Below are 27,351 nucleotides of genomic sequence, written 5' to 3'. Positions count from 1 at the left end.
GAGGAACATATGATAAACTTACTCATGTTGAGGAACACATGATAAACTTACTCATGTTGAGGAACACGTGATAAACTTACTCATGTTGAGGAACACGTGATAAACTTACTCATGTTGAGGAACACGTGATAAACTTACTCATGTTGAGGAACACGTGATAAACTTACTCATGTTAAGGAACACATGATAAACTTACTCCTGTTGAGGAACACATGATAAACTTACTCATGTTGAGGAACACACGATAAACTTACTCATGTTGAGGAACACGTGATAAACTTACTCATGTTGAGGAACACGTGATAAACTTACTCATGTTGGATCACTCACGGTTTCTGGGAAACCACTCGATTTTTAATCGTCACGATTAATGAGTCACTCGATAAACGATTTTCAACGAGACTCGTTTGTTCGAGAGAATCGAAACGAGTCAAAGCGAGGCTCGTTTCACGAAACGAGACTCGTTTGACACAACGAGACTCATTTGACGAAACGAGACTCATTTGACGAAACGAGACTCGTTTGAAGAAACGAGACTCGTTTGACGAAACGAGATTCGTTCGGCAAACGTCGGCTCTCGGCGCATGCGTAGATGTCTAATTTTTTTCCCAAGGTTGTTGTAGGGTCGGAAGGTTAGCGCTGAGATATTCGTACAATACGTTAAGGTAGGTTCTATTTTCTATGTCTTGGTATGGTAAACGGGTAGGGAAGGCCTTAAACAATATTATTATATGGCTGGTAGCATATATTTCAGCACTTAGAAAAAAGCAGTGAATATGTGTATCGAATAAAGTTCAAAGCTTCCACTTCCCTAAAGTTACTTCATTCCTCCACAACGAGGGATGGCAGAAATTATAACCATCTCAAAGATATAAATTTTGAAAAATAAAGGTCAAATGTTCCTGAAATTTCATGTGTCAATGCAAGGAATATTTTATCATACTGTGCTGTTTTAGTTTTTTTTTTCTTTAATGAAGACTGTATTTATAGGATATTCGATCTTAAAGACATGAATGATAATTTCTTTCTTAAAATGAGTTTTTCCTCGTAAACCATCTTTTTATCTCAGGGATATAATCAAAATAAATACAAATTAAAATGAGAAATCTAACTTCGCTACAAAAAAATGTTCTTACATGTTAATGTTTCAGAAAATTTTCCAGATTATTACAGAGATGAGATTGCTTCGGTTGGTCTTGGATCACCAATCTTTCTATCACGACACAGAAAAAAGGATAGTTTTAGAAAGAGAGCTTTGATTTATAAAATGATTTTGTTATAGTTTTTAAGAAATAAATAATGAGGGGAATATATTAGGTTAATGACCATGATGACAAAAACAAAAATTGTTATTATCTGTAGCATATTTATTATAGCTCAATGATCTCTTTGCCTCTGGAAAATGTTGTCAAATATACCAAACAACTAATACATGTTGGAAAACTTGATATCATTTATTCTCATCATATTTACAAAGAAAACTTTATGACAGGAATGAAAAGAAAACTTAAGGCTAAGTACAAGGCACTGCACTGTCACTAAAGGCTAATTGTTGCTCTCATTTACAACTTCTACTCTTTCACTAGTTTCTTTGTTGCCTTCTTGCAGAGATGCAATATTTTTTCTTCTTTCTTCTCTTCCGTGTCTTCTTCTTTTTCTTCTTTTCTAGTTCTGTGGGTATAGTAAGGAGAAATTGTTGTGGTGAGTTGTTTATAGGGTTTTGCTATTGGTCATCTGGGAGTGGAATTTCCCATTTTGGAATGCTTTGAGTAAATTAGAAAGCTGAAGAAATTCACTAGCCACGACACTTAATAAATTGTGTTTGTCAAATCGTACCCTCACTTAAAGTCTTGTTCTCCTCAACCTTATCTCTGTGCTCTCCCTTGTCCTTGTCATCTTTAAAGGTAAAGAAAAAGGTCTTGATTTTTTTAATGTTGCAGTTCACAGGCAAATTTCCTTTATGCTTATGAGTCCAGAAAAATATAACTTTATAGGGGGTTTCTTGTTACTTTATTTCAAGTTTGCTATATTTAGAAATGCAGAAACAAACTTGGCAAAGAAAGAATTTGTAAATCTTGCAAGTATAGCATCTCCTAAACAAAGGGTGAGACAAGATGAGACGACCGTTTTAAACATTTGCCGGGATTCGTTAATATCCGAGCTGTCTCGGGAAAAAAAAAGGAAAACGAAATGGAAAATGAAGAAGTGACAAGGGAATCATACATCCTTTCGAACTACACTTAATTTACATTTTATCAATCGAAAACGGGGCGTCAACCGTAGCCCACCTGCGCGGTGCCTGTCGTTCACGAGGAACAAATTACGAGCAGATGATCACTAAAGCGCTTATGTTGAGGCTGTTTTGGTTTTCGTTTCGTTTTGTTTCTTTTGTGTGTGTGTGTTTGTTTTATTTTCCTAAATCAAACATATCAAGTTGGAGATTAAATAAGATTGATTTTAACTGACCATAATTATGGTTATATTGCTGAGCTTCTTAGTCGCATTTTAGAGGATAATGTTCTCTCGAGTAAAAGTCTCCATCGACTTCGTCAAAATTAATCTTTTACCGGAATACTACAAAACGAAGACTAAAATATTGGAGGCCTCAACACTTGATCTATAATTACTTTCATGCGAAATCTAGTAGACAAATTCTCCTCCCTACCATCGAAATCCGTCCACGTGGGCATCGGTTCGTTGAACCATTATCATGTCTTGGTTGTACACGCCGCAGTGCAATGGATTGGCCAATAATCCCCGGTTTTGAAACCATCGGATTATCCTTGAAGGGTTCGCGCGCTTTAAATTACTAAAATAGAGGAGATCCATGTTGCACACGAAATAACAAAATCAATCAGCCAAGGAGCGCGATAACAGACTATCAACCGCTATATTCGAACATGTCTACTACACCTTTGTTTGTCGTCATTGGTCGATTTGGTGCACTGTCATTCGTGCGTTTCGCTCCTCATTATTTTTCCAACTAGTACTGGTTCCAAACAAGAACGTGTCCTGTTTCATTAGCGTGTTGTGTATCTTCTGAGTTTTGAGTGTGAGCAAGCCGCGTCTCTTTTAAGTGCTCTTTATGGCTCAGTTATTGCTCTTCCTGTTTTCCAGATCGAGTTTCCCTTCCTCGATACGTCATTAAATTGGGACGCCAGAGGTTTCATTACCACTAATGCATACAGAAAGGATACTCGCACGGGCCAATACTTGGCCTTTGACCCACATCATCCTTAGTCAGTAAAGCGTATTTTTGTCTAGTGTCTACACGATAATTTTGTTCTGACATAGGCGAAAGCGGGTCTGCCACAGCAATTACATTAAGAGGGTTGTTATTATCTCCCCATAAGATTTCCCCCATGCTACCCTGACTAATTTTGGTTAGTCAGCCAGTATATTTGAACGACTTTTATTAATATTCAAGATTCATTTGACACATGATAAATATCATTGGACTGCATTTCTGTGAATTCCCATTCCAGTCATTAACTGTGAAAGAGAAACAAATACAAAGAGTGAGGTGTGAAGTTTAAGAGAAAGTCAATTTCAGATGACAGGGGTGGGTGATAGGAAGATGAACCACTCTTAACAGTAAAAAAAAAAAAGCCTTTTAGATGGATGATGTGACTTCCAACAGACAAGGAGAAACTCTAGGTCGAGAATGATAAACAAGTTAAACCCAGAAATGGCAGTGATTATGGCCATGTCAAGGAAGAGAAATAAAAGGCATGAATAGGAAATTATAAACTAAATTAGGTGCCAAAAATCAACTAACTTGTAAGAGACAGGGCTGACAACTTGGCATTTAGTATTCTGGTAATCTTTTTGTGGAGGAAAGGTGGGGGACGTTACTTTAAAGTTCAAATGTGAGACAAAAATCATTCACACCTACCACTTCTATTCATGCACAGCTTCATTGATACACAGCACACATCCATCACTTGTCCTTAGACAGTTCTACTAGGAAAAAAGGAGGAAAAACAAGTGGGAGTATGTCTTTCTCGTGACAGAAAGACATACTCCCACTATAACTAACCCTATTTCAGAATTGTTGGTGAAAATAATTTTTTATTATAGCAATACAAAAATATTTCACATATTTTGTGGTTTAAAACTAACACTTCTGACTAAAATGATCAATCAATTTCATTTTCTTCCTTTGCACTTTACTCTGATAAGTAGAGAAAAATAAGATTGAGACAATGCCCTAAGTCTTAAGCCAGACTTATTCCCAGTGAGCCAACCAGACTTTTTCTCAGCCAGCCAACCAGACATGTTCTCAGCAAGCCAACTAGACTTATTCTCAGCGAGCCAACTAGACTTATTCTCAGCGAGCCAACTAGACCTATTCTCAGCGAGCCAACCAGAATTGTTCTCAGCGAGCCAACCAGACCTTTTCTCAGCGAGCCAACCAGACCTATTCTCAGCGAGCCAACCAGACATATTCCCAGCGAGCCAACCAGACCTATTCTCAGCAAGTCAACCAGACCTATTCTCAGTGAGTCAACCAGACCTTTTCTCAGCGAGCCAACCAGACCTATTCTCAGCGAGCCAACCAGACCTATTCTCAGCGAGTCAACCAGACTTATTCTCAGTGAGCCAGACTTAGAGTTCAGTATCCTCATTGAGTCAAAGCCCATTATCCTCAGCGAGTCAAAGTCCAATATCCTCAGCAAGTCAAAGTCCAGTATCCTCTGCAAGTCAGAGTCTGAAATCCTCAGCGAGTCAAAGACCAGTATCCTCAGCAGGTCAAAGTCTAGTATCCTCAGCGAGTTAAAGCCCAGTATCCTCAGCAAGTCAAAGTCCAGTATCCTCAGCAAGTCAAAGACCAGTATCCTCAGCGAGTCAAAGTCCAGTATCCTCAGCAAGTCAAAGACCAGTATCCTCAGCAAGTCAAACCCTGGTGTCCTCAGCGAGTCCAAGACCAGTATCCTCAGAGAGTCAAAGAGCAAGCATGTTGAGCGAGTCTAGGCCTAGAATCCTCTGCAAGTGATAGCCTTGGATTTGCAGAAAATTTAATTCCAATATACCCTACGAGTCTTAGTATCATAAGCAAGTTTAATTCTTGACACAAATTACTGGACACACATACTAACCTTTGCAATCAAGCTCCAGCGGAATTGTTTGAATTTCTGCAAAAGAACAAATATGTTAGCCAAAACACTGTTACCAATGAAACATGAAAAAGTCTATAAGAGAGTGAAAAGGAACCTTTGAGTGCTGTAGAATTTTTTAAATATCACCCTCAACTTTAATCAAGTGGAAACCATTTCAATAAGTTGATTCTGTCTGTTTTACTTGCCTTTCATAACTCGTAGCTGTTGAGGATGGGGTGCATAAATACTCCTTTTCTGAATTTTAACCTTGATTCCAATGTTTACCATCAGCTGAGATAGCCATATCATGATAGATAGTCTTCTTCCTATTTAAAAATGTATAAATTAGTTGTTAACAGATTTCCACCAAAGCTTGTGATAATTCCACTATTTAATTGCTTTGGCACTCAGTGAATTGGTGAATTACCTGGTTTCAGAAAGTAATACATTTTTTATTTAGCCCAGCCATCTCCTTACTCTCCCAGGCTGGTGTGCTAAATTGAAAATCCTCTCCCACAAGCCTAACTTTCAAGCTCTTTTCCTCAATGACTTGGTTATGCAATATGGTTTTACTATAAGTCTCAAAAAATTCTGTGCCTTTTCTCCTGAGTGAATAAATACAAAATGGAAAATACAGAACATATCTAAACTTCTTGGCTCTTTTAAAATTCCTTATAATGCATGAGATAAATGAATGAAAATCCAACAGAATCATAACCACCATGCATTGTGGCTAATGTAGCATTACATTTCAATGTTTCTTTCCTTCTACTTCATCTGGTAATTTGTCTTTCACAACATAAAATTCAGTTTCTTTGACCAGAACTTTTTCAAATGAGTGTTCGATAACAATTTTCTAACTAGAACTTTTCGTAGACTGACTTACCCATCCAATTGGGTCTAACAAAACGATAAAGTTCACTGGCTGAGATTCTGAACTTGCATCCATTGTTTTTATATAAGAACAAATAGAATTCTTGGACATCAAAATAAATTACAATAACTTATACACAGTATTTGGCACATGAAAAGGTCAATTTTTGAATTGAAGTAGTTTCACCGTTCATACGTAGACCACTGAACTTAATTCTTGCCTTGACAAAAATTACGTGTCACCCTCACACTCATTTTTCAAATGAATACTCCTTTCACAGGCACTAACCAAGCCCTACCGGCTAAGATTGACCTAATATTGTGGACTCAACAAGAAAAGGTCACGACCCCGTTAAGAGTTTCTTATTTTTCCAATTGCTCATTGAATAAGAAGTTTGGAGCCAAATCATACCGCAAACAATGCGTATTGATAGTTGCTTGGTCACGTCCGTTACGCATTTACTTATTGACATTCTTTTTAATTTTTAATCCAAGAAAAAGGCTAACTTCGGAACGAACGAACATGATAGATTTAAAAATCGAACTTTTGATGCAATTGGTTAAAGGAGTTGATTCGCTTCTCCGTGTCCTAGAAAAGTTCTGCGTTTAAGCTAGGCCAGAGTTCCAAATCAAGGTAAATTAAAACCGTATTCTCGTTAACAAGCGAACCCGGTTCATAGTCAGATATGGATCATCTTGACTTTCGGAACGTAGTAATACTGATTTTACAGGGAATTTTATACGGAAAACTTTCCCAAGTCCTCATGGGAGCTGCGTTCGATTTTGATGCATCTCAAGACTCTAGTAAACAAGCTTGAATGGAAATAGTTATTGAATAATGCAACACTGTGGCCAAATTAATTCAAACATGGAATTGTTTCGCGTAATTCCGCTCAAAACCCTTCTTGCTATTGGAGGGTAATCAAAACCTTTGCTAGGCATGTACGATATTGTAAAAGGGCTACGTGGCACTAGCTTACTCGTAACATAAGTTGAACTGTGAACTTGTACAATTTAGCTGAATTTAGACACGTACTTACCTGGCTCTCGACTCTTTCATTGTGCACGAAGTATCAACCGGTATCATTTCAAAAGCATAGATGTGTCATCATGTCACAGAAATGGATTGTTTACGCGATGTATTCCATTCCATTCCCGTTAAGCAACTTCCAAAACGACTGCCATTCTCGACAAACGCGTGCCATTGAGGCTGTAGGCGGACCTCTGGTTTCTTTTCAGAGCTGTCACACCAAGTTGGCACACGCTGTGCTTGTTCAAAATTAAAAGGAAAAATACATCGGAGAGAAAAAAAGGCGTGCGCGGGGTCCGTTAATCAAAGATGTAAATTACGACCTTGATGGCAACGACTCAAGAAACGGTTTGAGTAGATTTAAATTGTGATATTCCCGCAAAGTTTGTGGAAAAGTTCTGTTTTTTACCAAAGTTTGACTGTTGTTGTAGTCTGATTCGTTTGAAGACAAAGGCTCTATTGTCTGTTAACCTCAAGGACCTTTCATGGGATAGTTCAATCTCGAACCCAGGGTTATCTTGGCTTCTTGTCAGCGGTATGGTCGCTAAAAAATTACCTCAGGGAGAGTGAATCAATCAATTTTTTGATTGGTTGATAGGAAGAACGATGGACTCCACACAGAAAGTGTGATTTTCAGAAGGGATCGATCGATGTTTTAACTATTGGGTTTTTTTTTTTTTTTTTTTTTTTCGCCTGAAAGTTTTCAATTGTAAACTTCCTGTCGATGCGTGGGAAACATCCAACCAAAGCCGCTGCATGCTGCAATGGCGAGAAGCTGTTTTTCATGGAACGATGGATTGTTGTTGTTCCTGCCAAAGACGTACAAGTAGAAATAAATCATTTTATTAAGTTGTTTGGAGTAAAAAGCAGAAAAGAAGGCATTGAAGAGGCCGTGCAAGCGATCGGATATGTAATTGTAGAAAAGTACGATATCAGAATAGCATAAAATAAAAAATTAAAAAAAAAATTGTCGGGCATGCTCGCTACAATCTTGTATTCAATATCAAAGAAGAAATCGAGAAGTTTTCCTTGACATGCAAAGAAGATCGCGAAGAAAGGGTTCTGTATTTGAAAACACGGAAATGAGGTCTGTCGCCATTCAAAGCCCTTCTCAGGCCACAGTTTCACTATCTGCTTTGCAGCAAGTACACCGTTCTAAAAATCCATTATACCCACGTCTAAGGTACTCCGAGAAGACACTTCAGATGTTAAAACAGAGGTTTTCCTTTCATATTTATATATGAATCTCAGCTTGTGATACATTAAATTGTCCCTTTTTACCGCCTATACCTTTACTTAAATTGGCCGAGAACTTTAATTTCAAAGTGGGCGCAGCAGTCTTCTCTTGTTAATGTATTATTTTATAATTTAAAAGAATATCTTTTATGTTCCTTAAAATACAAATAAGATTATCATTGATCCAAAACCGCAACTTTTCTATACAGCTACAAGAAATCGATTGAATGTATGGACTGAAAGCGGCACGATTATGCTTTTCCTATAGCCACCTTCTCCGAACCCGGAAAGTCTACAGTTTTAAGATTTTGAAGAGACAACCAAGGAATCAATAGGGATTGAAATACTTGGGAAGGCTGGCCATAGAAATCCTGAGGTCCTTTAGTATGGAGGTTTTACATATTGTCAGATTTAAAACTATAACACTCGATCTGTTCACTTGACTCTGTCTTTAATTCTCTTTTATTACACAAGTTCATACAGCGGGGACTAGCTCTGATCTCTGGAGGAAAGTGTGGGTCACCGCTTATAAAGGTGACCCTTAATGAGCTGTCAATCTCTGACCTTCGTCATGCTTTTACACTAGCGAATTACGTCAAGCTACGCAGAGCGGAGTACGCATACTAAGTAGGTACCTTCCAGATGTTTACGCTGTACAAATGATTTTCTACCTTAAATTTCTTAGTCATACAGTCAAGTTCGGGCAAAACAGAAACAAGGTTGACAATGTAAAAATTATAATTCCTCGAAGAAAAAACAGAAAATTCAGAGAAGAAAGGGCGTACCCAAGGTACCGCCTCCAAGAGAGCTAAGTGCTATTTGTATAAGTCTCCTGATTATATTACCTTAAATTTCTCAGTCATACAGTCAAGTTCGGGCAAAACAGAAACAAGATTGACAATATAAAAATTATAATTAACCTACTAACATAATTCAAATCATAGTCGAGGAGATACCCTAAGAGAAAATAGTCCTCGAAGACTGCTACATAACGACAGAATAAACAGAAAATTCAGAGAAGAAAGGGCGTATGAAAAGTACTACATGTTTACACCCCAGGTCACCTCTAAGAAAAAGAGGTGTCGAACGTGTTAACATAAGACCGCCAAAAGGAATAAGAAATGATCAACTGGCTTATTATAATTTTTACTGACTGGCTTATGGTAATATATCATTTCCGTTTTCAACGTTTAAATAAGTCAAAAAACACCTATGATGATCAACAGGCTTATTATAATTTTTACTGGCTGGCTTATGGTAATATATCATTTCCATTTTCAACGTTTAAATAAGTCGAAAAACACCTATAATGAAAATTCTTGCTAGAAAGTCAATTTTGTCTTTTAACAATATTACATTTACAGCTTGTTTTGTGATTAACATTTTTTTTTCACAACCACATTATACTTGTGCGTCATTCAAAATTCCATGTCGAAATTTTTGTCCAACTTACCATGATTAAAAACATTCTAGAGAGTTTCACTCAAAGTGAAAATAGTTACCAATATTAGGAAAGTTACGTTCTGTTTTATATTTAGTTGACGGAACATGCAAATGCTAAATTTAAAAAAAAGGATGAAGTATATAAGCTATGGCTTGCATCGCAGACAAGCATTCCAGCTGCAGCAGTAAAGACTATCATGTTGCTACCTTGTGTCAGATTACAGTTTTTAGAGGAGATTGATGAAAAGTGTGCAGAAGCCTGGAACTGCTAGCCTCTATGTCATACATGTAACAAGGAATAGTACCACTTTAGTCTTCCCTTGAAGATTTCACTTGGAGCAGCTTATTAAAGAAATGGAAGGAAGAGCTCCTGACTTGCTTGATGCCATGGCCACTGTGACTGTGCCTGTTTCTAAAGAAGATGAAGTCAAGTGCCTCCAGTGTGTGTGATATGTGGTTAAATGATGAGTACCCAGTGCTGGAAAAAAAAAAACTCATGACTATCATCCGTTGTGTTGAACACTCCAATTGTAAGATGAACATCATTTTACTGACTAAAGGCAATTTCTAAAAAATACGACTTGAGCTCAAAGTTGTTACAGAATGAAAGAATTGCCATTTTTACTTCATTCTTTTTAGTGAAGCAAAATCAAAATCTTGAAACAACATCAGCTTAAAAATTTCAGAATGTGAACCTTCCATATTTGTCTTTTATCCGAAAAAAAAAATCGCTAGCTTGATTTAGCAAATTGAATCATGTTCAGTGTGAAATCCTTCGATTGAAATACACCATAGCACGCGTGTTGTGCACGCAACAAGAATAGTCCATGGGCCAGAGAAGGTTCTCATTACCTCTCAGGGGTAGAAAATGCGAGTGTTACCTGATGAAAGATTATGTGAAAGACTTATCAAATTCACTCGATAGCAACCGTGAAAGAGTAACTCTCGCCATTTTCTTGCGTACTTCTTTATTGAAAAAGATGCTGCTTCAACGTGGAAACGAGGCTGACAATAAAACGATTATTTCAAATGACTTCTTCGTTTTTTCTTTAAAGAAGATAAATCAGTATCTTCAACATAAAACATGATTTCAAAATAATTTTCGGCTAAAAGCCACAATTTTACGATTTTATTTAAAAGAAGTTGACGTCTTACATGCGATCAATGTACGCTAATGAAATACTCAAATCCACACTGAAAATTTTTGGAGAAAGTTGGAAACAGAATTGGGTGACTTATTGCAATTTGAAGATCTCCTGGATAATAGAAAGCTTTTGTTCTACCCCAAAATCTGTGCATCTCAAATCAAGGAAATTCAGCAAGCTGGCCTGTACTTCCGTGATGCACTTCTCCCAAATATTAGTACGATATCATGGCCTCCGAAACATGTTGAGCTATGTGAAAGTGCAGTCAAACTAGAACTAGATGCGTTTCTATACACTCTCTTAACTGGGAACACACATATCCCAGCAGAATATCCCGATCACCTCCGCGCTTTGTTGATTCTTTTGGCCAGGACATCATTTACGGAGTTACTCCAGGACTACAAAAACTACTCAAGCAAATGCTGTTACCGTATGCCAAACAATGTTCAACTTATCCAGATGCCACACCGATGTGGGTATGGGATCGTTCCTTTGCCTGAAACTATCAAGCCATATATCAACACAACACTCGCGTGGGACAATATCAATAGATTGGAGGAAAATCTTTCTGGCGGGGTAGCCAAAAAGTCAATGGCTAGACTGGATTTAACATTTCTGTCCGTAATAAGGTTCAAGTCTCACTGGATGTCATCAGATATCTCCCGAATATCGATGTACCTGCTACTGAAATGGCTACTCTTCACGAGGTTCTAGTGCAGTCCCTCAAGAAAAAGAATACGCTCAAGTTAAAGAACATCGTCGTCGTCTTTGACTAAACACTGTATGCAAAGGCAAGCGAGAGACAATGGAAACAAAGCGCGAAATTTAAAGATATGGTGATGAAAATGGAAGTATTCCACACAACATGCGCCATGTTGTCCATCACTGGCAAGCGCTTCAAAGATACTGGCTTGCAGGACCTGTTTGTAGAGTCTGGTGTGATAACAGAAGGTTCTGTTGCAGAAGTTCTACAAGGACGCAGGTTAAATAGTTGTGTTAGACTCCACAAACTCGTGCATGAAGCCCCTATGAGACTGGCGTGGCGAGGATTTAGGCCCTGGATAGAAGAGAATTATAAGCAGTCCAAGAGTATCGTTGATGGCTTATTTGGTGAGATTGGTGATTTGTATGATGATATCTGCAAAAGGTTGTTCCAGAAGTATATGACCAGTGCTTGTAGTGTCAATTCTGTCCATCTTTTTGACAAGTACATGGCGTTTCTTCGTTGCGAGTGCGGAGTGCACGAACTATTGACGGAATAACAATGGTTCAGGAGATACGAGGCGACCAAAAAACATTTGCAGAGGTGGCCGATAGAATGATGTCAATAGTTTTGCATGAAGTAATAGAAAACTAGTGTATTGGCGTAGTCTTTGATGTTAAACGAGATAGCTCAGTAAAGAATGCTGAGAGAGATAGAGCAGAGAGGCTCAGAAAGCGTTCATGGATTCAGAAACATCAGGGTAGACAACAAAACATTACAGTGGCGGAATTCCTTTCTACTTCTAAGAATAAGTTGCTCCTAATTCCTCTCAGAATAGTACGAAAATGAGATACAGAAAGACTCGCTGGAAAGAAAATCTTTGTAACAGCCGAGGATCGATGCTATGAAGTCTCTTAGATCGGAACAACAACAAGGAAGCTAAGGTCTACGCAAGAGGAAGCAAATACCAGAGTGTTACTCCGTGTAGCTATTTTTTTAATCAAGCCTCGTTTCGACAAACGAGTCTCGTTTCGACAAACGAGTCTCGTTTCGACAAACGAGTCTCGTTTCGACTAACGAGTCTCGTTTCGACGAACGAGTCTCGTTTCGACAAACGAGTCCCGAGTCTCTATTCTCGAACAAACGAGTCTCGTTGAAAATCGTTTATCGAGTGACTTATAAATCGTGACGATTTAAAATCGAGTGGTTTCCCAGAAACCGTGAGTGATCCCGATAAACTTACTCATGTTGAGGAACACGTGATAAACTTACTCATGTTGAGGAACACGTGATAAACTTACTCATGTTGAGGAACACATGTTTAACTTACTCATGTTGAGGAACACATGATAAACTTACTCATGTTGAGGAACACGTGATAAACTTACTCATGTTGAGGAACACGTGATAAACTTACTCATGTTGAGGAACACGTGATAAACTTACTCATGTTGAGGAACACGTGATAAACTTACTCATGTTGAGGAACACGTGATAAACTTACTCATGTTGAGGAACACGTGGTAAACTTACTCATGTTGAGTAACACGTGATAAACTTACTCATGTTGAGGAACACATGATAAACTTACTTGCGCAGCGATCAAGATAATTTACCAGAGAAAAACATGTTGCCAATGCATTAGATATAAGGTATTAAAAGAAGACTACTCTACTTTCCTAGATATCTCCCTAAAAGCGGAAGGCGACTGATAATTTTTTCGGACGCACACAAAAGTTGTTTTGTTTTAGGTTTTGCCGAGAGAGTTTATAATCTCTTGGTTTGGGGGTGTCTAGAGGAAGAGTGTTATTGCTTGTTGCTTTAAGTTGAGTAAAAATCTAACCATTGAATAATTCATTAACTAAGCGCCCGGGACATTTATTGTTCAGAGTACATTTTTAAGTTAACTAATCTGTTGGGAAGTGGAAGGATCTCTCATTTCCGACCTCTTGTTGGGCGTTTACCCTTTGACCCCTAACAGTGATAAGCGTCTGAATCAAACATTAAGGTCATGAAATGAAGAAAATGATCAGTCACGAACTCAACAAGCTCTTGATTGTTAGACAAACTCTCCCTAAGTACTACAAGAAATGCATAGAGGTCAGTATGGGGAATATGCATCCTGATTTTAGGGTGTAAAGGGTTGTTATGCAGCAGACGTCACAATAATCATAAGTTCTGCATTACACCAAACACGCGGTCAATCTCTCTCGACAATTATTATCGACTAAAATCATGCACCGCAATTCCCTCTAGTTCCTTATTTCCGGCATATCATCGACTATTTGAGTAATTTTAAATACGCTTGATGTTCATCAAAGCCGGAGTTTAAAGCCACTTGGTATACCAGCAAATTCAAGCAGTCTAGTGGGAGCTCGAAATTTGCATGTTTGTAGAAGTTATTAGGATTTCGTAAGAAAAAAAACTTTTGTAAGAGGGAAAGGGGTTGAAATGGTAAACTAGCAAACTGGTGAATTTTTTTTTATTTGATGGGGCAATCTGGTGGGGAAGGGGGACGAACTTTTTTGTGTCATAACCCAACACATCGACAGAGTAGAACTTTGAATGCTAGAAACGACAAAAGTTGGAAACATCGGGAAAAAACAGTTTTTGTAAGTTGTAGCATCATGTTTCTCGAGCATCAGTTTTAGAATTGCTAGATGAATGAGGACGAAATTAAATTTATAACAAAACGTAGTTGACAAACATGTTTTATTACAACGTACGTCATCCTAAAAAGAAACGAAGGGCATCTTGTTTATGCTCAAATGACGACATAATTTACATTACTGACCCTAAAAGTAGTCATCACACAAACTCGTCTGTCAATAAGTGTTAACTTGAGAGAAATTTGCAGTATTTTAATTACGAGTGACAAAATCTTAATGCCATTACTACCCCTTTGCAAAAAACGGTAGCACATTACATTTTTAATAATATCAAGCTAGAATGAAAACTGTGACTCAATCTCTATTGTCCAATGATGTTCAGACTTGTGATAATACTTTATTACTCACAACATTTTGACTTGTGATATTGTTTTATTAATCACAACATTTTACTCTAACTGCTTGTATAATTGAAACTACAGGTACATCAATATAATATTGTACAAATGGCCACTACATAACCAGTTTGGGCCAATCATCTTAATCTTAATGAGTCTGATTTGGTCGTTTATAAACCATTCTGAGTCACTTTAATCAGTCGAGCGACCGATGAAATCAGTTAACATCAATATCCATTATAATTATACTTGATCGCAACTACAACAGTGATATATTGTATATCAAATAGTCTTTTTAAATTAGCTCAAATGGTCGATGTACAGCATTGTAGCAAAACACTGCCAAACTATGGAGTTACCTCAATTTCTCTTAAGTGTTTGACCTTACCGAAAACATTGAAATTCTCTTTATATAGTCTTATCACATTGGTCGGAAACATGGTGAATGTACGACCACTACTGCCGCCGAAAAAGGTTCATGCTTACTCACACCCGAAACAGTAAATAATATCTTAGATACTCGATAACAGTTTTAAAGAATGCAAATAGCCAAAGTGGATAATGATAGAAACAAGAAGCCGAACAATATAAAGTAATGAGATATATACATTTTTTTAAGAGGTACTTCAATTTGTTTTAAGAGCTTAACCTAGTACTATCCTAGTAATGACGAACTGATCGGAAAAATGTTTATTACACAGCCAACTCTGTCCGAATAAGTTGACTTCTAAAGATCCTCAAGGAGATTTATCGGGTTCCTTGCAATTTTGTTTTCTCCTAAATTACTTATTTGTTACTTCATATCGCACGAGGCGTTCTGGTTTGTATTACTATCCGTTGCCCCAAATAATTCCACCTACTCTCCCAGATCATTTCACCTACTTACGCCTAAAATCTTGTCCTTAAGGAAATACAAATTTATTATGTGAAAAGTACTTTTTTGAAATGAACGAGTTTTTCAACTGCCATACCATTAACAAGCTCAAGGAAAAGTATGCAGGTTAATGCGTGGCTAAATTACCTAGTCTTTCATGAAAATGGAATTCTTTATGCATTTGAACACCATTTTCGAAAAATATGGTTACTCTCTGAAATGTCAGAACATGTCAAACAATGGTGGTGATAACAGTTCCGTGGATTCTGGAGCATACTTCTCCTTTGAGAAATTAAATGGGACCAACCAACTATACCTAAAGGTCAAAAGGCAGCTGTGGAGATGTGCTTTACCACATAAGTGATTTAAGTAATGTAATACGTCAATTGTAGAAGGATATTTGAATAAAAGTATCGATTGGCTTATGCTTGCATTTTGTTCAATGATTCCCCAAAAACGTAATATCTACCAAACCATGACTAGAAGATGTCCGGTTATGCAAGTTATTTTGTTGATTTCTCCCGACATTATAAGATCCCCCCCCACCCCCGCAGGAAGCCTTTCCACCACTCCCACCAGAGTAACCTCCACCACCTCCCCCACCCCCAAAACGTGACCGGGTTCCACCACCCCCACCACCAAATCCACCAAACCCCCCCATTAGAAAACTGGACGAACCTCGTCCGCCCGATCCACCCTTAAGAAAGCCCTTACCACCGCTATCTCCGTTTCCTGCACCACTGGAGTAAAATCAACCTCCGCCACCTCCAACATCTAAAGCGAAATAAAAAAAAAGAAATAAAAAATAATTATGGTAAGTCTATCTCAGTACTTGTATCGAGCACGCAATTGGGCCATCTCCTTTTTCTGTTGTCATTTGGGTTTCTCGTGAACGTTATTCTGATTGTTCGCTTTGTTCTCAAGTGACATGCTTTTCATGACCTATCAGCCAAACAATGCCAGGGAAGTTATTCGTGTACATTTTGACTATATTTTGATTATATTGTATATTTGACTAGCAAACAAGCTTATCTCTTTTATACTCGTATGCATCATTCACATCTTTCTTAAAGCTCGTATCCACCCCATGTCCCTTTATTGCGTTGAAAGTCGCCCTGAATCTTGGTTCCTATTGTCTGGAATGATTATGTCTACGCTCAAATAGATAAACAGATTTGCAAAGCAGCATGTTTACTAAGTACCTCACAACGGTGAAATTAGGAAATAATTTAGAGGAGATTTAACGAAGACTCTCATTCTCATATTTGCCACCAACCAAATGAATCATTGTAATGCTTTGTATTGCAGATTACCTAACTCTTCTTTGTGAAAGATTCCGCATATGCGAAGTTCGGCCCCTAGACTTGTTTTTGTAGGGCACCCAAGTTTTGCAAAACCTCACCAGTTATACTTTAAAATTTGCACTAGTTACCTGTTTAATTTCGGAGATATTTTAAACTAACGTGGATTGCTTTTAGGTTTATTCGTGGATTAAGCTTCAAATGATATATAGGAGCATATTTCTGTCAAGCCTAGACCCATTTACAGTTTTTTTTTTTACAAAGTCTCCTGTTGCAAAGACTCTTGTTGCTCTAATCAGCATTTAATTTCCGAAATACACTTCATTGGAGACTAAAAACATTTGTTTCCATATTGGTCTTTGATAAGTCAGCAGTAGATTTTAGAAATTATTTATCAATTTTAATGATATTTCACTAAAGTGGAGGTGAATGGTGGTGGACATTTTCTGAGCCACAAACCAATACTGGGATGAATGATTGTTTTAGCGTATAGTTCAAAGAAACAAACATAACTATACCTATAACTATGAAGAAAGGGGTAAGTTTCTAAAGAAACTGTGGTGCTGCGTCGGAGGGAGAGTATAGCAGGTAATTTAGTGTTAACAACAATTTAGTGTTGTGAACACTGAATTACCTGCTATAACTATAACTAGAACTAGAACTATTTTTGTTGATATATCGGAAAACAGTTGAAAAATTGAACTCTTGTCGTGTGATTTTTTCCCTTCGGCCTCTCGAAGGTGGATAATAACATCTAGATAAATGAGAGTGAGGTTAACGTTGTTATATGAAGATTTCAAACTGAGGCCTTGCCGTATTGACTTCGCTATCGCTCAGTCAATACGGCTGGGCCGTTGCACTGTATGAAAAATTCTGGGCTCTTTGCATGAGCTCCCTCGTCGAGGTCGTCCAGCTTATAATCACCAAGGCAGTTACAGCGCCGAAATTCTTCTTTCTCTTTTTTTTTTTTCCTCGGGCTCAGAGGGTAAGGGATAGCTGCACCCCAAATCAAAACTTGGCAATTTCTAAAAATTTCTTATTGGTGCTTAAAATTGCTTTGCAAGTATTGCAAAAGCTTTGAGTTTGAAATGTTTTCAAATGTGTCGCAAAGCACAAAAAGCGTGACATCATGACTGTGTTTACATACTATTTTCTAAATTCATCAGTTTTTTATTCATTTTCATAATAACCTATATTGATTATCTTTTCATAGCTTTTGACGGCGGAAACTGACGAGGAAATATTTCAGAGGGCTTTTTCGATAAGTGATATGGGTAACCAAACTTTACCCTTACCTGAGTACACAATAGCAATTTCAGAAGCACCAGTTCCATTGCTTCCCCCTGGCCATGATGTATAACCAGCATTCCCTGTTGTGTCTGTGTTGGCATTGCATTTTTCATGTCTATTCTCATCTCTTGGCACGCCTCCTCCACCTCCGGCTATTATCAATGGTGTGGAATCTCCCCTCACTACAAATGTACCTCCACCGCCTCCTGGACTCCATGCTCCTTGTTTTCTCCCTCCTCTCTGGCCAACAAGCACTTGTATGACTTCTTTCATATTCAAGCGGAATTCTCCTATCATTCTTGTCCCTCCGCTTCTGCACTGAGGACTGTGAGGGGGCCAATCATCATCACACCCTCCCGCCGCTCCTATAGCTTCTATTCTGTAGTGACCAGTGTACAGCACGGTCCAGTGTTGAATACCGGCAATTATCGTTACTTGTCTGTCATGATCCTTTCTTGCGTAAGCGTTATTTAATGTTATGGGACCATGACTTCCACTTCCACCAAGGTTTGTAAATACAGCATGGAATGCTAGGTTATGTAGAAGGTAACCTTAGTTTTGTGTTAATTGTCTGATTAAGGTTTCTTTTGATTCCTTTCCATATCGTCCCGTTGAAAGTTCTCACGACTTTCAAATTCTTACCACTCAACTTTTTGAACACTCAAAGCGCCTTTCGGGCTCACGCGGGTACGCTGCCTGTCAATTCAGGCCGTTTAAACTTTGAACGAGGAATTTGATCTCAGAAATTGGAAATTGGAAAGGCAGGCGCGCTTCACTGCTAAAGACCAATGATTACGTCTCTGAAGATTCCAATACCGAATTACAAGGAAAAGGAGAAAGGGGAGGGAAACAATTCCAGGAAACTCTCGCAAAGCATCAAGAGCTACTACTGAGAGCTGCAGACCAAAGATAAAATGCTGCCCCTAATTTTTAGTGTTCGTCGTATAGGATTTTACCTCGGCAGCTATGTCCATTCCAAATGAATCCCGACTCACAAGAGCATTTGAACGATCCCTCAGTATTTGAACATATGACATTGTCCTTGTTACAGCTGTGGGAATCTTCAGCACACTCATCGATGTCTAAAATGAATTTAATAGTCTGTAACCATGACAGTAATTGGAAATAACTATGGAGCTGTGGGGTGGGACTCTAATCTATAACGGATTGGTCTCAAAGGAACCTAACAACCACTAGTCATTGCGTGCTTAGTTCGCCACTTTCTATGTCATCTGAACTCGTGAAATTTCCATTGTGGTCTATTATCCGAGTGCATCTGAGCGATTTGAGTGTGCTGAGATCTTAAATTGTCGTAGCAGTCTTCTGAAATTATCAGTGGTTTATTCTGGGTAGTTATTTTAGTGGTTTCTTGTAATTTTCTCGAAAAATCTTGGTTTGTAACCAGGACCTTCAATGACATCTCGCATTTTTTCACATGGCAGAGCTAAAGCCACTAAACATACCAAAAAAATTCAACCTGTGGAATGACAACAAGGTTGGTCCTGAAATCGAGGGTCTAAGTTTAAGCAAATTTTCAGAGGTTGTACTGCATTGAAGCGTGGATATGCTTCGAGCAAGGAGCAGGTAAAGAGGCAAGTGAACTGTTAAAACTTGAAGTATCGAGAAGCCTGCTCGACTTGTGATACTCCTACCGAGCCTTTTTAAACTTCTGTCTTCACAGATTAGTTCTGATTAGATATAATTTAATGACTCTCCTTTGAGAAAAAGTGCGTTGGTTTAAATAAAGGGCCATTTCCTCATATATGTTTCTGTGGTTGAGTAAGGCAATATTTTCTTCTCTGTGCTATTTCCTTTGTTTTTGGGTGACCTTTCTCTGCTGGAGCGGTTAACTCCAGATATATATATTTCCAGAACTTTTTCAGGTGTCTTTTTTTATGTTTTAATTAAATGTGGAGCGCGTCGGATTTGTTCTTAAGTTGCAAAACGCTTCTCCTTGCGCGAATCCTTTCTCTATGCCTGGTAAAAAGTGTTGACGGGCCAGCAATTGAATGTAATATGAATATGAACGATTTTCTCAGCAGTTGCCTGTATGTAAACAAAGACAGAGGCGTGGTTGACTAGGATCCTTTAAGAAACCTTGACACGAACGGAGGCTATCCAAAAGTTAACCCTGGCTAATTTTTCCCACAGACATACCTCGATTTGGTAGACAACTTTCAAATCGACATCGAAATCAGTCAGTCGTCCAATAAACAATGTTCGATTTGCGCCCTCAAGGAACAAATACGAACTTTCTCCTATGACTTTTATCCCCGAGACTATATTCATCTTGAGTGATAATGATTGCGAAAGTTAATCCAGGCAAAGCGGTGGGTAAAAGTAAATTACAATTTCGATCAAAGAACCGATGTTACTATCGAAGAAACCCAATAATTTGACCTTGTCTTACGTCTAAAAGAGCGTGTGCCAGGCTATCTGTCAGTGGAAACAAGCAAAGAAGCAAGCCGATAAAAATTGATGGAGCTTTGAAAAGACTCCCACATACAATGAATTGCTAGATAGTACGATGTTTCGAGAATTCTACCTTCGCATTTGTGTCCATTTCTAGTGAACCCCTGCTTACAGGAGCAGTTGAACGATCCCTCGGTATTTGCGCATGTAGCACTGTTCCTGCTACAGTTATGGGTATCTCCAGCACATTCATCGATGTCTAAAACGAGATCAACATAACGTACCGTGATCATGATAATGAGTAACCGGGCTGAAGAAGAATTGGGGCTGGGGTAGGTCTCCAATTTGCATTGTGGTAATGACAGTTACGCCTGTTAATCCAGTGTCTAGAATCTCAGCTCATCGTATATGTCGTATTTTATGTCAGCAGATCTGAAAGTTTTATGTGCTTATGCTACAGAACACCACGGTTTGATAATTTTCATCACCTTTACAGTTGTGTCCATCTCCGGTGAATCCAGGACTACAAGAGCACTTGAACGATCCCTTGGTATTTGTACAAGTCGCATTGTCCCTGCTGCAGTTGTGGGTAGTTGTAGCGCATTCATCGATCTCTGCAATGAAATGAACCGATTGTACCCAATCTCATACAAGTAAGGAGGCTTCAATATACAATGTAAAAGTTGCAGTAAAGACAACTTAATCAGTAAAAAAAATTGAAAAACATAAGTTTTAATTAGGTTTATCAAATGTTGTCTTAGAAGAAACCAAAAAGAATAGGGCTCTTTAAAAATTTTTTTGTGGACAGGAAGGTCAGGCTATGTATGTTTTACTTACTGAAACGGGAAAGTAATCATACTTTAAAAAATTCTCACACCTGCACAGTTGTATCCATCCCCGTTGAATCCAGGATCACAAGAGCAGTTGAACAATCCCTCTGTATTTGTACAAGTGGCATTGTCCCTACTGCAGTTGTGGGTATTCTGAGCACACTCATCAATGTCTGCAATGAAGTCAACTCAATGATATGTGCCATCATGATTGTAGGGAGAGAATGAAAAATATACATATATTAAAAAAAATAATGAAAAAAAAAACGCCTGCTGATCAAGTTTAACCGATAATAATTGTATATCCTATGGAATAAAAAGAGTGAAGTATTATCTGGATTATCAAACGCGACTTCTGCTAAGATTTTTAGGGTTCTTTTATTGTCATAACAACAAGAATATCAGGTCATTATTTGTACTGCCTTCATTTATGACTGATATGGCCTGAAAAAAATTTATTACCTGTACAATTGTGTCCATCCCCTCTGAATCCAGGTTTACATATACACTTCGAGGATCCACCGGAATTTTCGCAAATAGCGTTTTCATTGCTACTGTTGGAGGTATTCTCAGCATCTCCGCCGAGGTCTGAAATGAACCCAATAGTGTATACAAAAATTCGTGATACACGATGTTAACATACCTCACTTAAGCCCACTACAGTCTATATCACAGTTGTTTCCAAAGTTCCTCAAAATAAACAATCTTCCACAATAACTTGGTAACTCTCGACAGCGGCAACTATCATTATGACACGAATGAATCCTTATAAACATTTACAAAGTATTCTAGAACATCCATGGAGCTCACAACACAACTATTTTGGTAGTATTACATCATGACTACGTGACATAATAGAATGTTCTAGAAAGTTCCATGGCATGCATGCAAGCATGACTTAGCATTCTAGAAACTTATTGATATTTATCTAACAGTTATTATCCTTAACGCCATTCCCGCTGAATTCAGGATTGCAAGAGCACTTGTCAGATCCCTCGGTATTGGTGGAACTGGCATTCTCGCTACACTTGTGAAAATTTAGAACACACTCGTCGATGATTGAAATTATATGATGTGTTACGCTATTTGCCAGCAGTTTTGAGTGAGGAGCTGCTACGGAGAGGAAAATTCTTCGCCCCATTTTTCCCGGCGTAGAATGCCTATCATAGGCTGGGGCGAGACTGCAACTTGAAAGAGGCAGGATAGTCTTTGAAACAGAAAATGAATGCAGCACTTAGTGGAGGTGGTTCAAGTTCTTTCCTGTTCATCCTAAACAAGACACAATACTCAGAGTTGAGAAAAAGAGCATGAAATCCGAAATTGCGCCCCCATACTTCTTTCCCCCCATAATGGGTCTTATTAAATATGTGTCACAAGTACAACCGATTCTAAATCTTGAACCCTCTGAAGAAATAGACCACTGCGTTAAAATTAAAAGCAAAATTCATTTCTATCATTTTAAGCGTCACCTTCCTCACAGTCGTGGCCAGTGAATCCTGACGCACATAAACATCGATATCGTTTTCTTGTAAATCCCGACTGGCAGGTGCCGTAATTTTTACATGGAGCTTGAGCGCAAAAATTCTTCAAAAACAATAAAAACAAAAACAAAAAGAAAACTCGTCACGGGCGTTAAAAGAGAAATTCTGTATAAGACACATTACAAAACTTCGAGAACTAAATATACCACATTTTCAGCATGAGGTGAGAAGAAGAATTATCGCTCCCCAGGATGGGATGTCACGAGTAACTGTCTAATATCTTGACAGCCATCTTAGAAATTTCGCCGAGAACCTGAGAACAATTTGGTGGAGAAAGGAATTTCAAATGTAGCCCGTGTAAGTCACTCCCATCACTCAGAAAAATCGGGAAAGGTCGTCTGTAAACAGGCTATTATAGAGTAAATTGTCTTTCTCAAGAACAGCGCACAGTAACCCCGCCCATAGCTCAACTGTATCGTTATATCCATAGTCGTACGCACTCTTCAGCCATGAGATGTATCTAATCATTTCGATTATTAAACCCAATTCAAGCCTAAAACCCAATTGAATTTAGCTACCTTTTGCAGAAATGCATTCGAAAGGCCATTCCAGTTATTCTTGCCCGGAAAAATATTTAAGATGAATGAAGTGTTTCGTAGTTGTGCTTCCTTCATTGCAAGAAAAACAACGATCAATTATTTACTCAAGGCCGGTAACCAACGATCTGAAATGACTAAGAAATATTACTTGCTTTTGTTAATAGAGTTAGGTGTCCTCAAGGCACTCGAAGGATTTTTGTTTTTCGTTAGTGCTTATCTACAAAAGATCCTTAATGACATCAGCACTTGTCTTAAATTTGTGTAAAGATTACAAATGATGGATAAAGGCGTTTTTCAGACATGAATATTAGCTAAGATAAATTGAAAACAGAGAGAGAGTAGTGCAATTGACCTTTAACGACTGGTACCTTGGTTCCGTGGTAAACATAGTTTGCTGCTTTCACCAGATCCTTATCATACTCTTTACTCGTTGAGTTATTCAGTTCACAGTTGTGTGCTTCTGCTCCGTTTTCTCCAAAATGAAAGTTAACACTGACGCAGTTGTGGTCCAAGTAGCAACGATATTCACACGTGTCCCTGTCAATCACACTGATGTTTGCTGTGGTGTGGTTAATGAGACGTTCTCCCACAAAGAACAAAGTAGATGGAAATGCCAATATACGGCATTGATCTAAAAATTCAAATCAGTAAGAGTTAAAAAGTGAAATGGGTCATCAATCCTGAGGATATATCTCAGGTGTTTTTAGTTTTCCTCTTCGATGCACGTGGTACACATAACAATAATTATGACATATTCACTAAGTTACCGGAGTTCAAGTTGTATTTACAGTACCATCGGATAAGATATTTTCGAGCCTGGAAGATTGCTAGAAGAGGATATTGTGACCTCCAAAAGTTGCGGAGTGCAACATTGATGAACCTAAACTCCGATGAAAAATTCGTCCTCAGAAAACTGCAATTTATGTTTTATGTTATGATACAGGTAAGACGTTTCAATCATGAACTTCCAACTTTTGTACATTATTTCAAATCACGATTTATGATCAAAGTTGTTATAACCAAACGCGCATTTGCAAGTCCTACCAAACACCTAATGAGCCATCATAGTTTCCGTCGACGTAGGCATGGCGGTGCATACATAACGCAAGGTTTGCGATTCACTTCAGCAAGTAAGTTCCAGTCTACTCTCTTCGAGTGGTTTTAAAAATTCTCAAGACTGTTTTTTTCTGTTCCATTTCGATTGAGATACACCTTTTGAAGCTCAAAATGAATTATAGTTGTTCTGATCCTTTGGACCCTGATCCATAAGTTTGCTCACCGTAACAAAAGAGACGTAAATCCTTGATCAGTCAGTGTAACCAGATTTATTCGAAGTAAATTTTCGCGGTGAAACGAGAAAGGGTTTTCACCAGCGAGCACGACAATACAATGACAATCCCTAAATCACATGGAAAATCAATACCATGATACCTTGCTACAATGCTAAACTGTGTGGTAACGCTAGACGCGTGACACGCGTGACAGAACAATAGTAAAAATGCTAGATAATACTTATTAAAAAAAAAGAAAGACAAAAAAGGACAAAAATTCTTGAGCTCCGTCAATTCACGAAAATACCTTTGCAATTGACGGTTTTTCATTCCCAAACGTTGTACGAGTTATGGCCGTGAAGAAGGAAACTGAGCTTTTTGACCTCAAATAAGACTTTGCGACTTTCGAAACTCTTTTTTAGAACAATAGGTATTCTTCGAGTTGACAAGTCCCAAAAGCGTTGTTGAATAGAAGATATTGTTTCAAAACTGACAGTTTTCCGAGTTTTCAAATTTTCAACACAAAGCGACACATTCCGGCTGTTGATTCTAATAGAAAAAAAAAAACGAATTCAGCATGCTGAATTGACTACGCGGGTCTCACAAATGCAAGGAATTCTTTTTTTTCCGCTTCTACGCAGCAAATTTAGCTCTTCTTTGAATTAAGCTTTGGTCTCTAAATATTTATTCGTAGTTTTCGCCTTGCCTTTTATTGTTAGATTTCGCGTAGAAAGCGATTACGGGGTAAACCCCACTGAATTGTACTAGGAATTTATCTTCGTGCACAAGCTATATCCGTTACGTTATAAAATAATTGGTTCGTGCTCTTAGCGAATGCATTTCATGTTATGGATCCACACAAGAAGTTTAGAGATCACTCGAGAAGTTCAAATTGTCCTTGGCTTCACCTTAAGCAACTAATTTCTTTCGTGCTCTGCAAACTTCGCTCGTGCATCCATTTCACGATATACACAGGCTAAGCACAAACCATGATTGCGTTTATAGTGTGATATTTATTTTGTTTTTGTTCTGTTTTGTTTTTTCCTCATTCGAATCAATTAAACTTGTTTTCAATAAAACGTGCACGTGTTGAATAAATAATTAAACAGACCCTTGCTAAACCGCTATTGAAGTTTAAGATCTCTTCGCTTCATCGTGCATCGATTTTATTGAATTATGAAAATATACTAATAGAGAGTTGTTAAGTAATATCACTATAAAAATGGTTACGCATCCATAACATCTATCTGTTAGCCACCTGTCAAGTGAGAAGTTTAATGTGCCCGTAGTCAGTACTCCGTTCGCATCATTGAAAACATAATTTCTTTCCCTGCATTTAAACAATTTTCTTTCTGTTTTTATTGGCTATGAAAAACTTACTCATCAGGCTTCAAATATCGCACAATTCAAAACACAGCAGGGGTGCTATAAGGAGGAAAATATGCATCGAATTCCGGGTTCTAAAAGTTACAAAACAACGTTTTGGTCTATGTTTAGCACCCGTCTGCATTATATTTTCAAGGTAGAAATTTTTTCTACAAAAGTTTTCTTGAATAAAAAAAAATTATGTCAACTAAATATGACACCAGCGAATAATTATGTCCCCAAGAATGATTCTTATTCCACATGAGAATGTAAAACTGAGGGAGTGAAAAACATTTCATTTCCAACTAGTTAATTCATCAATTTGTCTTTCCTTGAGTGCACGGTTTTTTATAACTACAGGATCTTTCTTGCGAAAATCTTGTCATTAATTTTAGATAACCTTGATAAAACTTTAGTTTATTTTTATTAGTGTTTCAAAAGAATTCAAGACTATAAGCAGCGAAACATTTTATTAGCTAAGAAATTGCGAACATTTTTCAGTCATAACTTAAAAAAACCTTTGCAAACATACGTTCCGATGTAGCGAAAAAGAATTTAAAATATTTTTGAACGAATAAAAGATAACAATACATTGAATCGGATGATGAGTTTTCTAGCCATTTTGTTTATTAGGCCTCTACATGACTGAAATTTTCAGATGGGGAAATTGAAAGTTTCGTATCAACAAATGCAAGATTTGAAACCTACCATTTGGGCAGGATAGGACTTGTCTGTGAGGGAGAGCCACAGAGACAAAGAAAAAGTGGAGAAAAACTCCCATGTCCTCAAAAACCAGCCGAAAAGAAATCCTATCGATGTTTTGTGGCTGTTGAGCAAATCGAGAAGCTTAACAGCAGTTTGTTGACTGCGACGGATGTACCAGCAATCTAATGCTAAACTTCCTAGTAACATGATAGCCAATCACATTTGGATATATCAAAGATGTCTCACAGAGAGGCTGTTAGATTGACTGATGTGTATTAAACTTCACAATTGTGTTTTTTTTCTCCTCAGACAGTTCTTCCCATCATCCACTCGCTATTGTAATGGACCCATCCTGTATACGTTTCAGTAATCAATATGCAAAATCAAACGAAAAGAAACTATTAGTTAAATTCTTTAAAATGCATGCGCACAAAAAAGCCCACAAATTTGTTTGCTTAAGATTTCAAATTGCTAACTCTGCTGTATTCTTACCAAATTTTCTTGGAGATTTTAGAGCACATTTTTAGAAAACATGGCTTCACTGAGGCAAACTTCGTTGTTAAATGCCACTCTCGCTAAGAGCGTCCTCTCGACTTCTAGTCGAAAAAAAGTTTTCCTTTATTTTTATGCCCGTAAAAAAAGGTTTAAGACACATGTCTCAAAAAATTAATTAGGGTTAAGTCCAAT

General features: G+C 37.9%; 3 protein-coding genes and 1 long non-coding RNA gene across 12 annotated transcripts in view; all 4 read right to left on the bottom strand.

Annotated features, from left to right (window-relative positions):
- The window catches only part of LOC149051912 (uncharacterized), a 154,286-nt gene extending 131,902 nt beyond the window's left edge, over positions 1–22,384 (bottom strand). Inside the window, exons 1-5 of the mRNA XM_089179969.1 lie at positions 22,177–22,384; positions 21,706–21,831; positions 21,291–21,431; positions 20,902–21,027; positions 20,547–20,672 (exon numbers count right to left, since the gene is read on the bottom strand). Of these exons, the coding sequence (XP_089036095.1) occupies positions 20,547–20,672; positions 20,902–21,027; positions 21,291–21,431; positions 21,706–21,831; positions 22,177–22,384 (727 nt within the window). The remainder of the gene's footprint in view (positions 1–20,546; positions 20,673–20,901; positions 21,028–21,290; positions 21,432–21,705; positions 21,832–22,176) is intronic.
- On the bottom strand, positions 1,375–7,488 carry LOC149051914 (uncharacterized). 9 transcript variants are annotated; one of them, XR_016186521.1, is made up of 6 exons: positions 7,013–7,488; positions 5,306–5,425; positions 5,100–5,135; positions 3,896–3,963; positions 1,837–1,896; positions 1,375–1,671 (listed from the first exon to the last, which is right to left on the bottom strand). It is a non-coding gene; the product is annotated as an uncharacterized LOC149051914 (long non-coding RNA). The 9 variants fall into 9 exon arrangements; XR_016186512.1 differs by having other exon boundaries at positions 5,100–5,425; positions 7,013–7,250; XR_016186504.1 differs by having other exon boundaries at positions 1,376–1,671; positions 3,896–3,960; positions 5,100–5,425; positions 7,013–7,250.
- On the bottom strand, positions 16,113–20,290 carry LOC149051913 (uncharacterized). The gene is made up of 3 exons (XM_089200120.1): positions 20,159–20,290; positions 18,958–19,102; positions 16,113–18,552 (listed from the first exon to the last, which is right to left on the bottom strand). The coding sequence occupies exons 1-3, from the start codon at positions 20,288–20,290 to the stop codon at positions 17,957–17,959; spliced, it is 873 nt and encodes a 290-aa protein (XP_089056246.1). The 3' UTR covers positions 16,113–17,956.
- Positions 22,339–26,825, bottom strand: LOC149051911 (uncharacterized). Its single transcript, XM_089204251.1, has 3 exons — positions 26,668–26,825; positions 23,692–23,954; positions 22,339–22,827 (listed from the first exon to the last, which is right to left on the bottom strand). The coding sequence occupies exons 1-3, from the start codon at positions 26,738–26,740 to the stop codon at positions 22,702–22,704; spliced, it is 462 nt and encodes a 153-aa protein (XP_089060377.1). The 5' UTR covers positions 26,741–26,825; the 3' UTR covers positions 22,339–22,701.
- Positions 26,826–27,351: the final 526 nt, after the last annotated feature.

This window comes from Pocillopora damicornis, chromosome 1 (genome assembly GCF_964200805.1).
Source record: "Pocillopora damicornis chromosome 1, jaPocDami1.2, whole genome shotgun sequence".
Classification (NCBI taxonomy): Eukaryota; Metazoa; Cnidaria; class Anthozoa; order Scleractinia; family Pocilloporidae; genus Pocillopora; species Pocillopora damicornis.
The sequence above is the reverse complement of the archived record's forward strand: the minus strand, read 5'-3'. Positions and strand labels throughout refer to the sequence as shown.

Excerpts from the sequence above, each read along its gene's own strand:
- LOC149051913 (XM_089200120.1), bottom strand. The coding sequence starts at position 20,290 with ATGAATATAGTCTCGGGGATAAAAGTCATAGGAGAAAGTTCGTATTTG. Across the intron at positions 19,103-20,158 it reads AAGTTGTCTACCAAATCGAG|ACTATTAAATTCATTTTAGA; the intron begins GTATGTCTGTGG and ends TCATGGTTACAG. Across the intron at positions 18,553-18,957 it reads GAATGGACATAGCTGCCGAG|GTTACCTTCTACATAACCTA; the intron begins GTAAAATCCTAT and ends CACAAAACTAAG.
- LOC149051911 (XM_089204251.1), bottom strand. The coding sequence starts at position 26,740 with ATGGGAGTTTTTCTCCACTTTTTCTTTGTCTCTGTGGCTCTCCCTCAC. Across the intron at positions 23,955-26,667 it reads AGTCCTATCCTGCCCAAATG|ATCAATGCCGTATATTGGCA; the intron begins GTAGGTTTCAAA and ends TTGAATTTTTAG. Across the intron at positions 22,828-23,691 it reads ATGTTTACCACGGAACCAAG|AATTTTTGCGCTCAAGCTCC; the intron begins GTACCAGTCGTT and ends TTGTTTTTGAAG.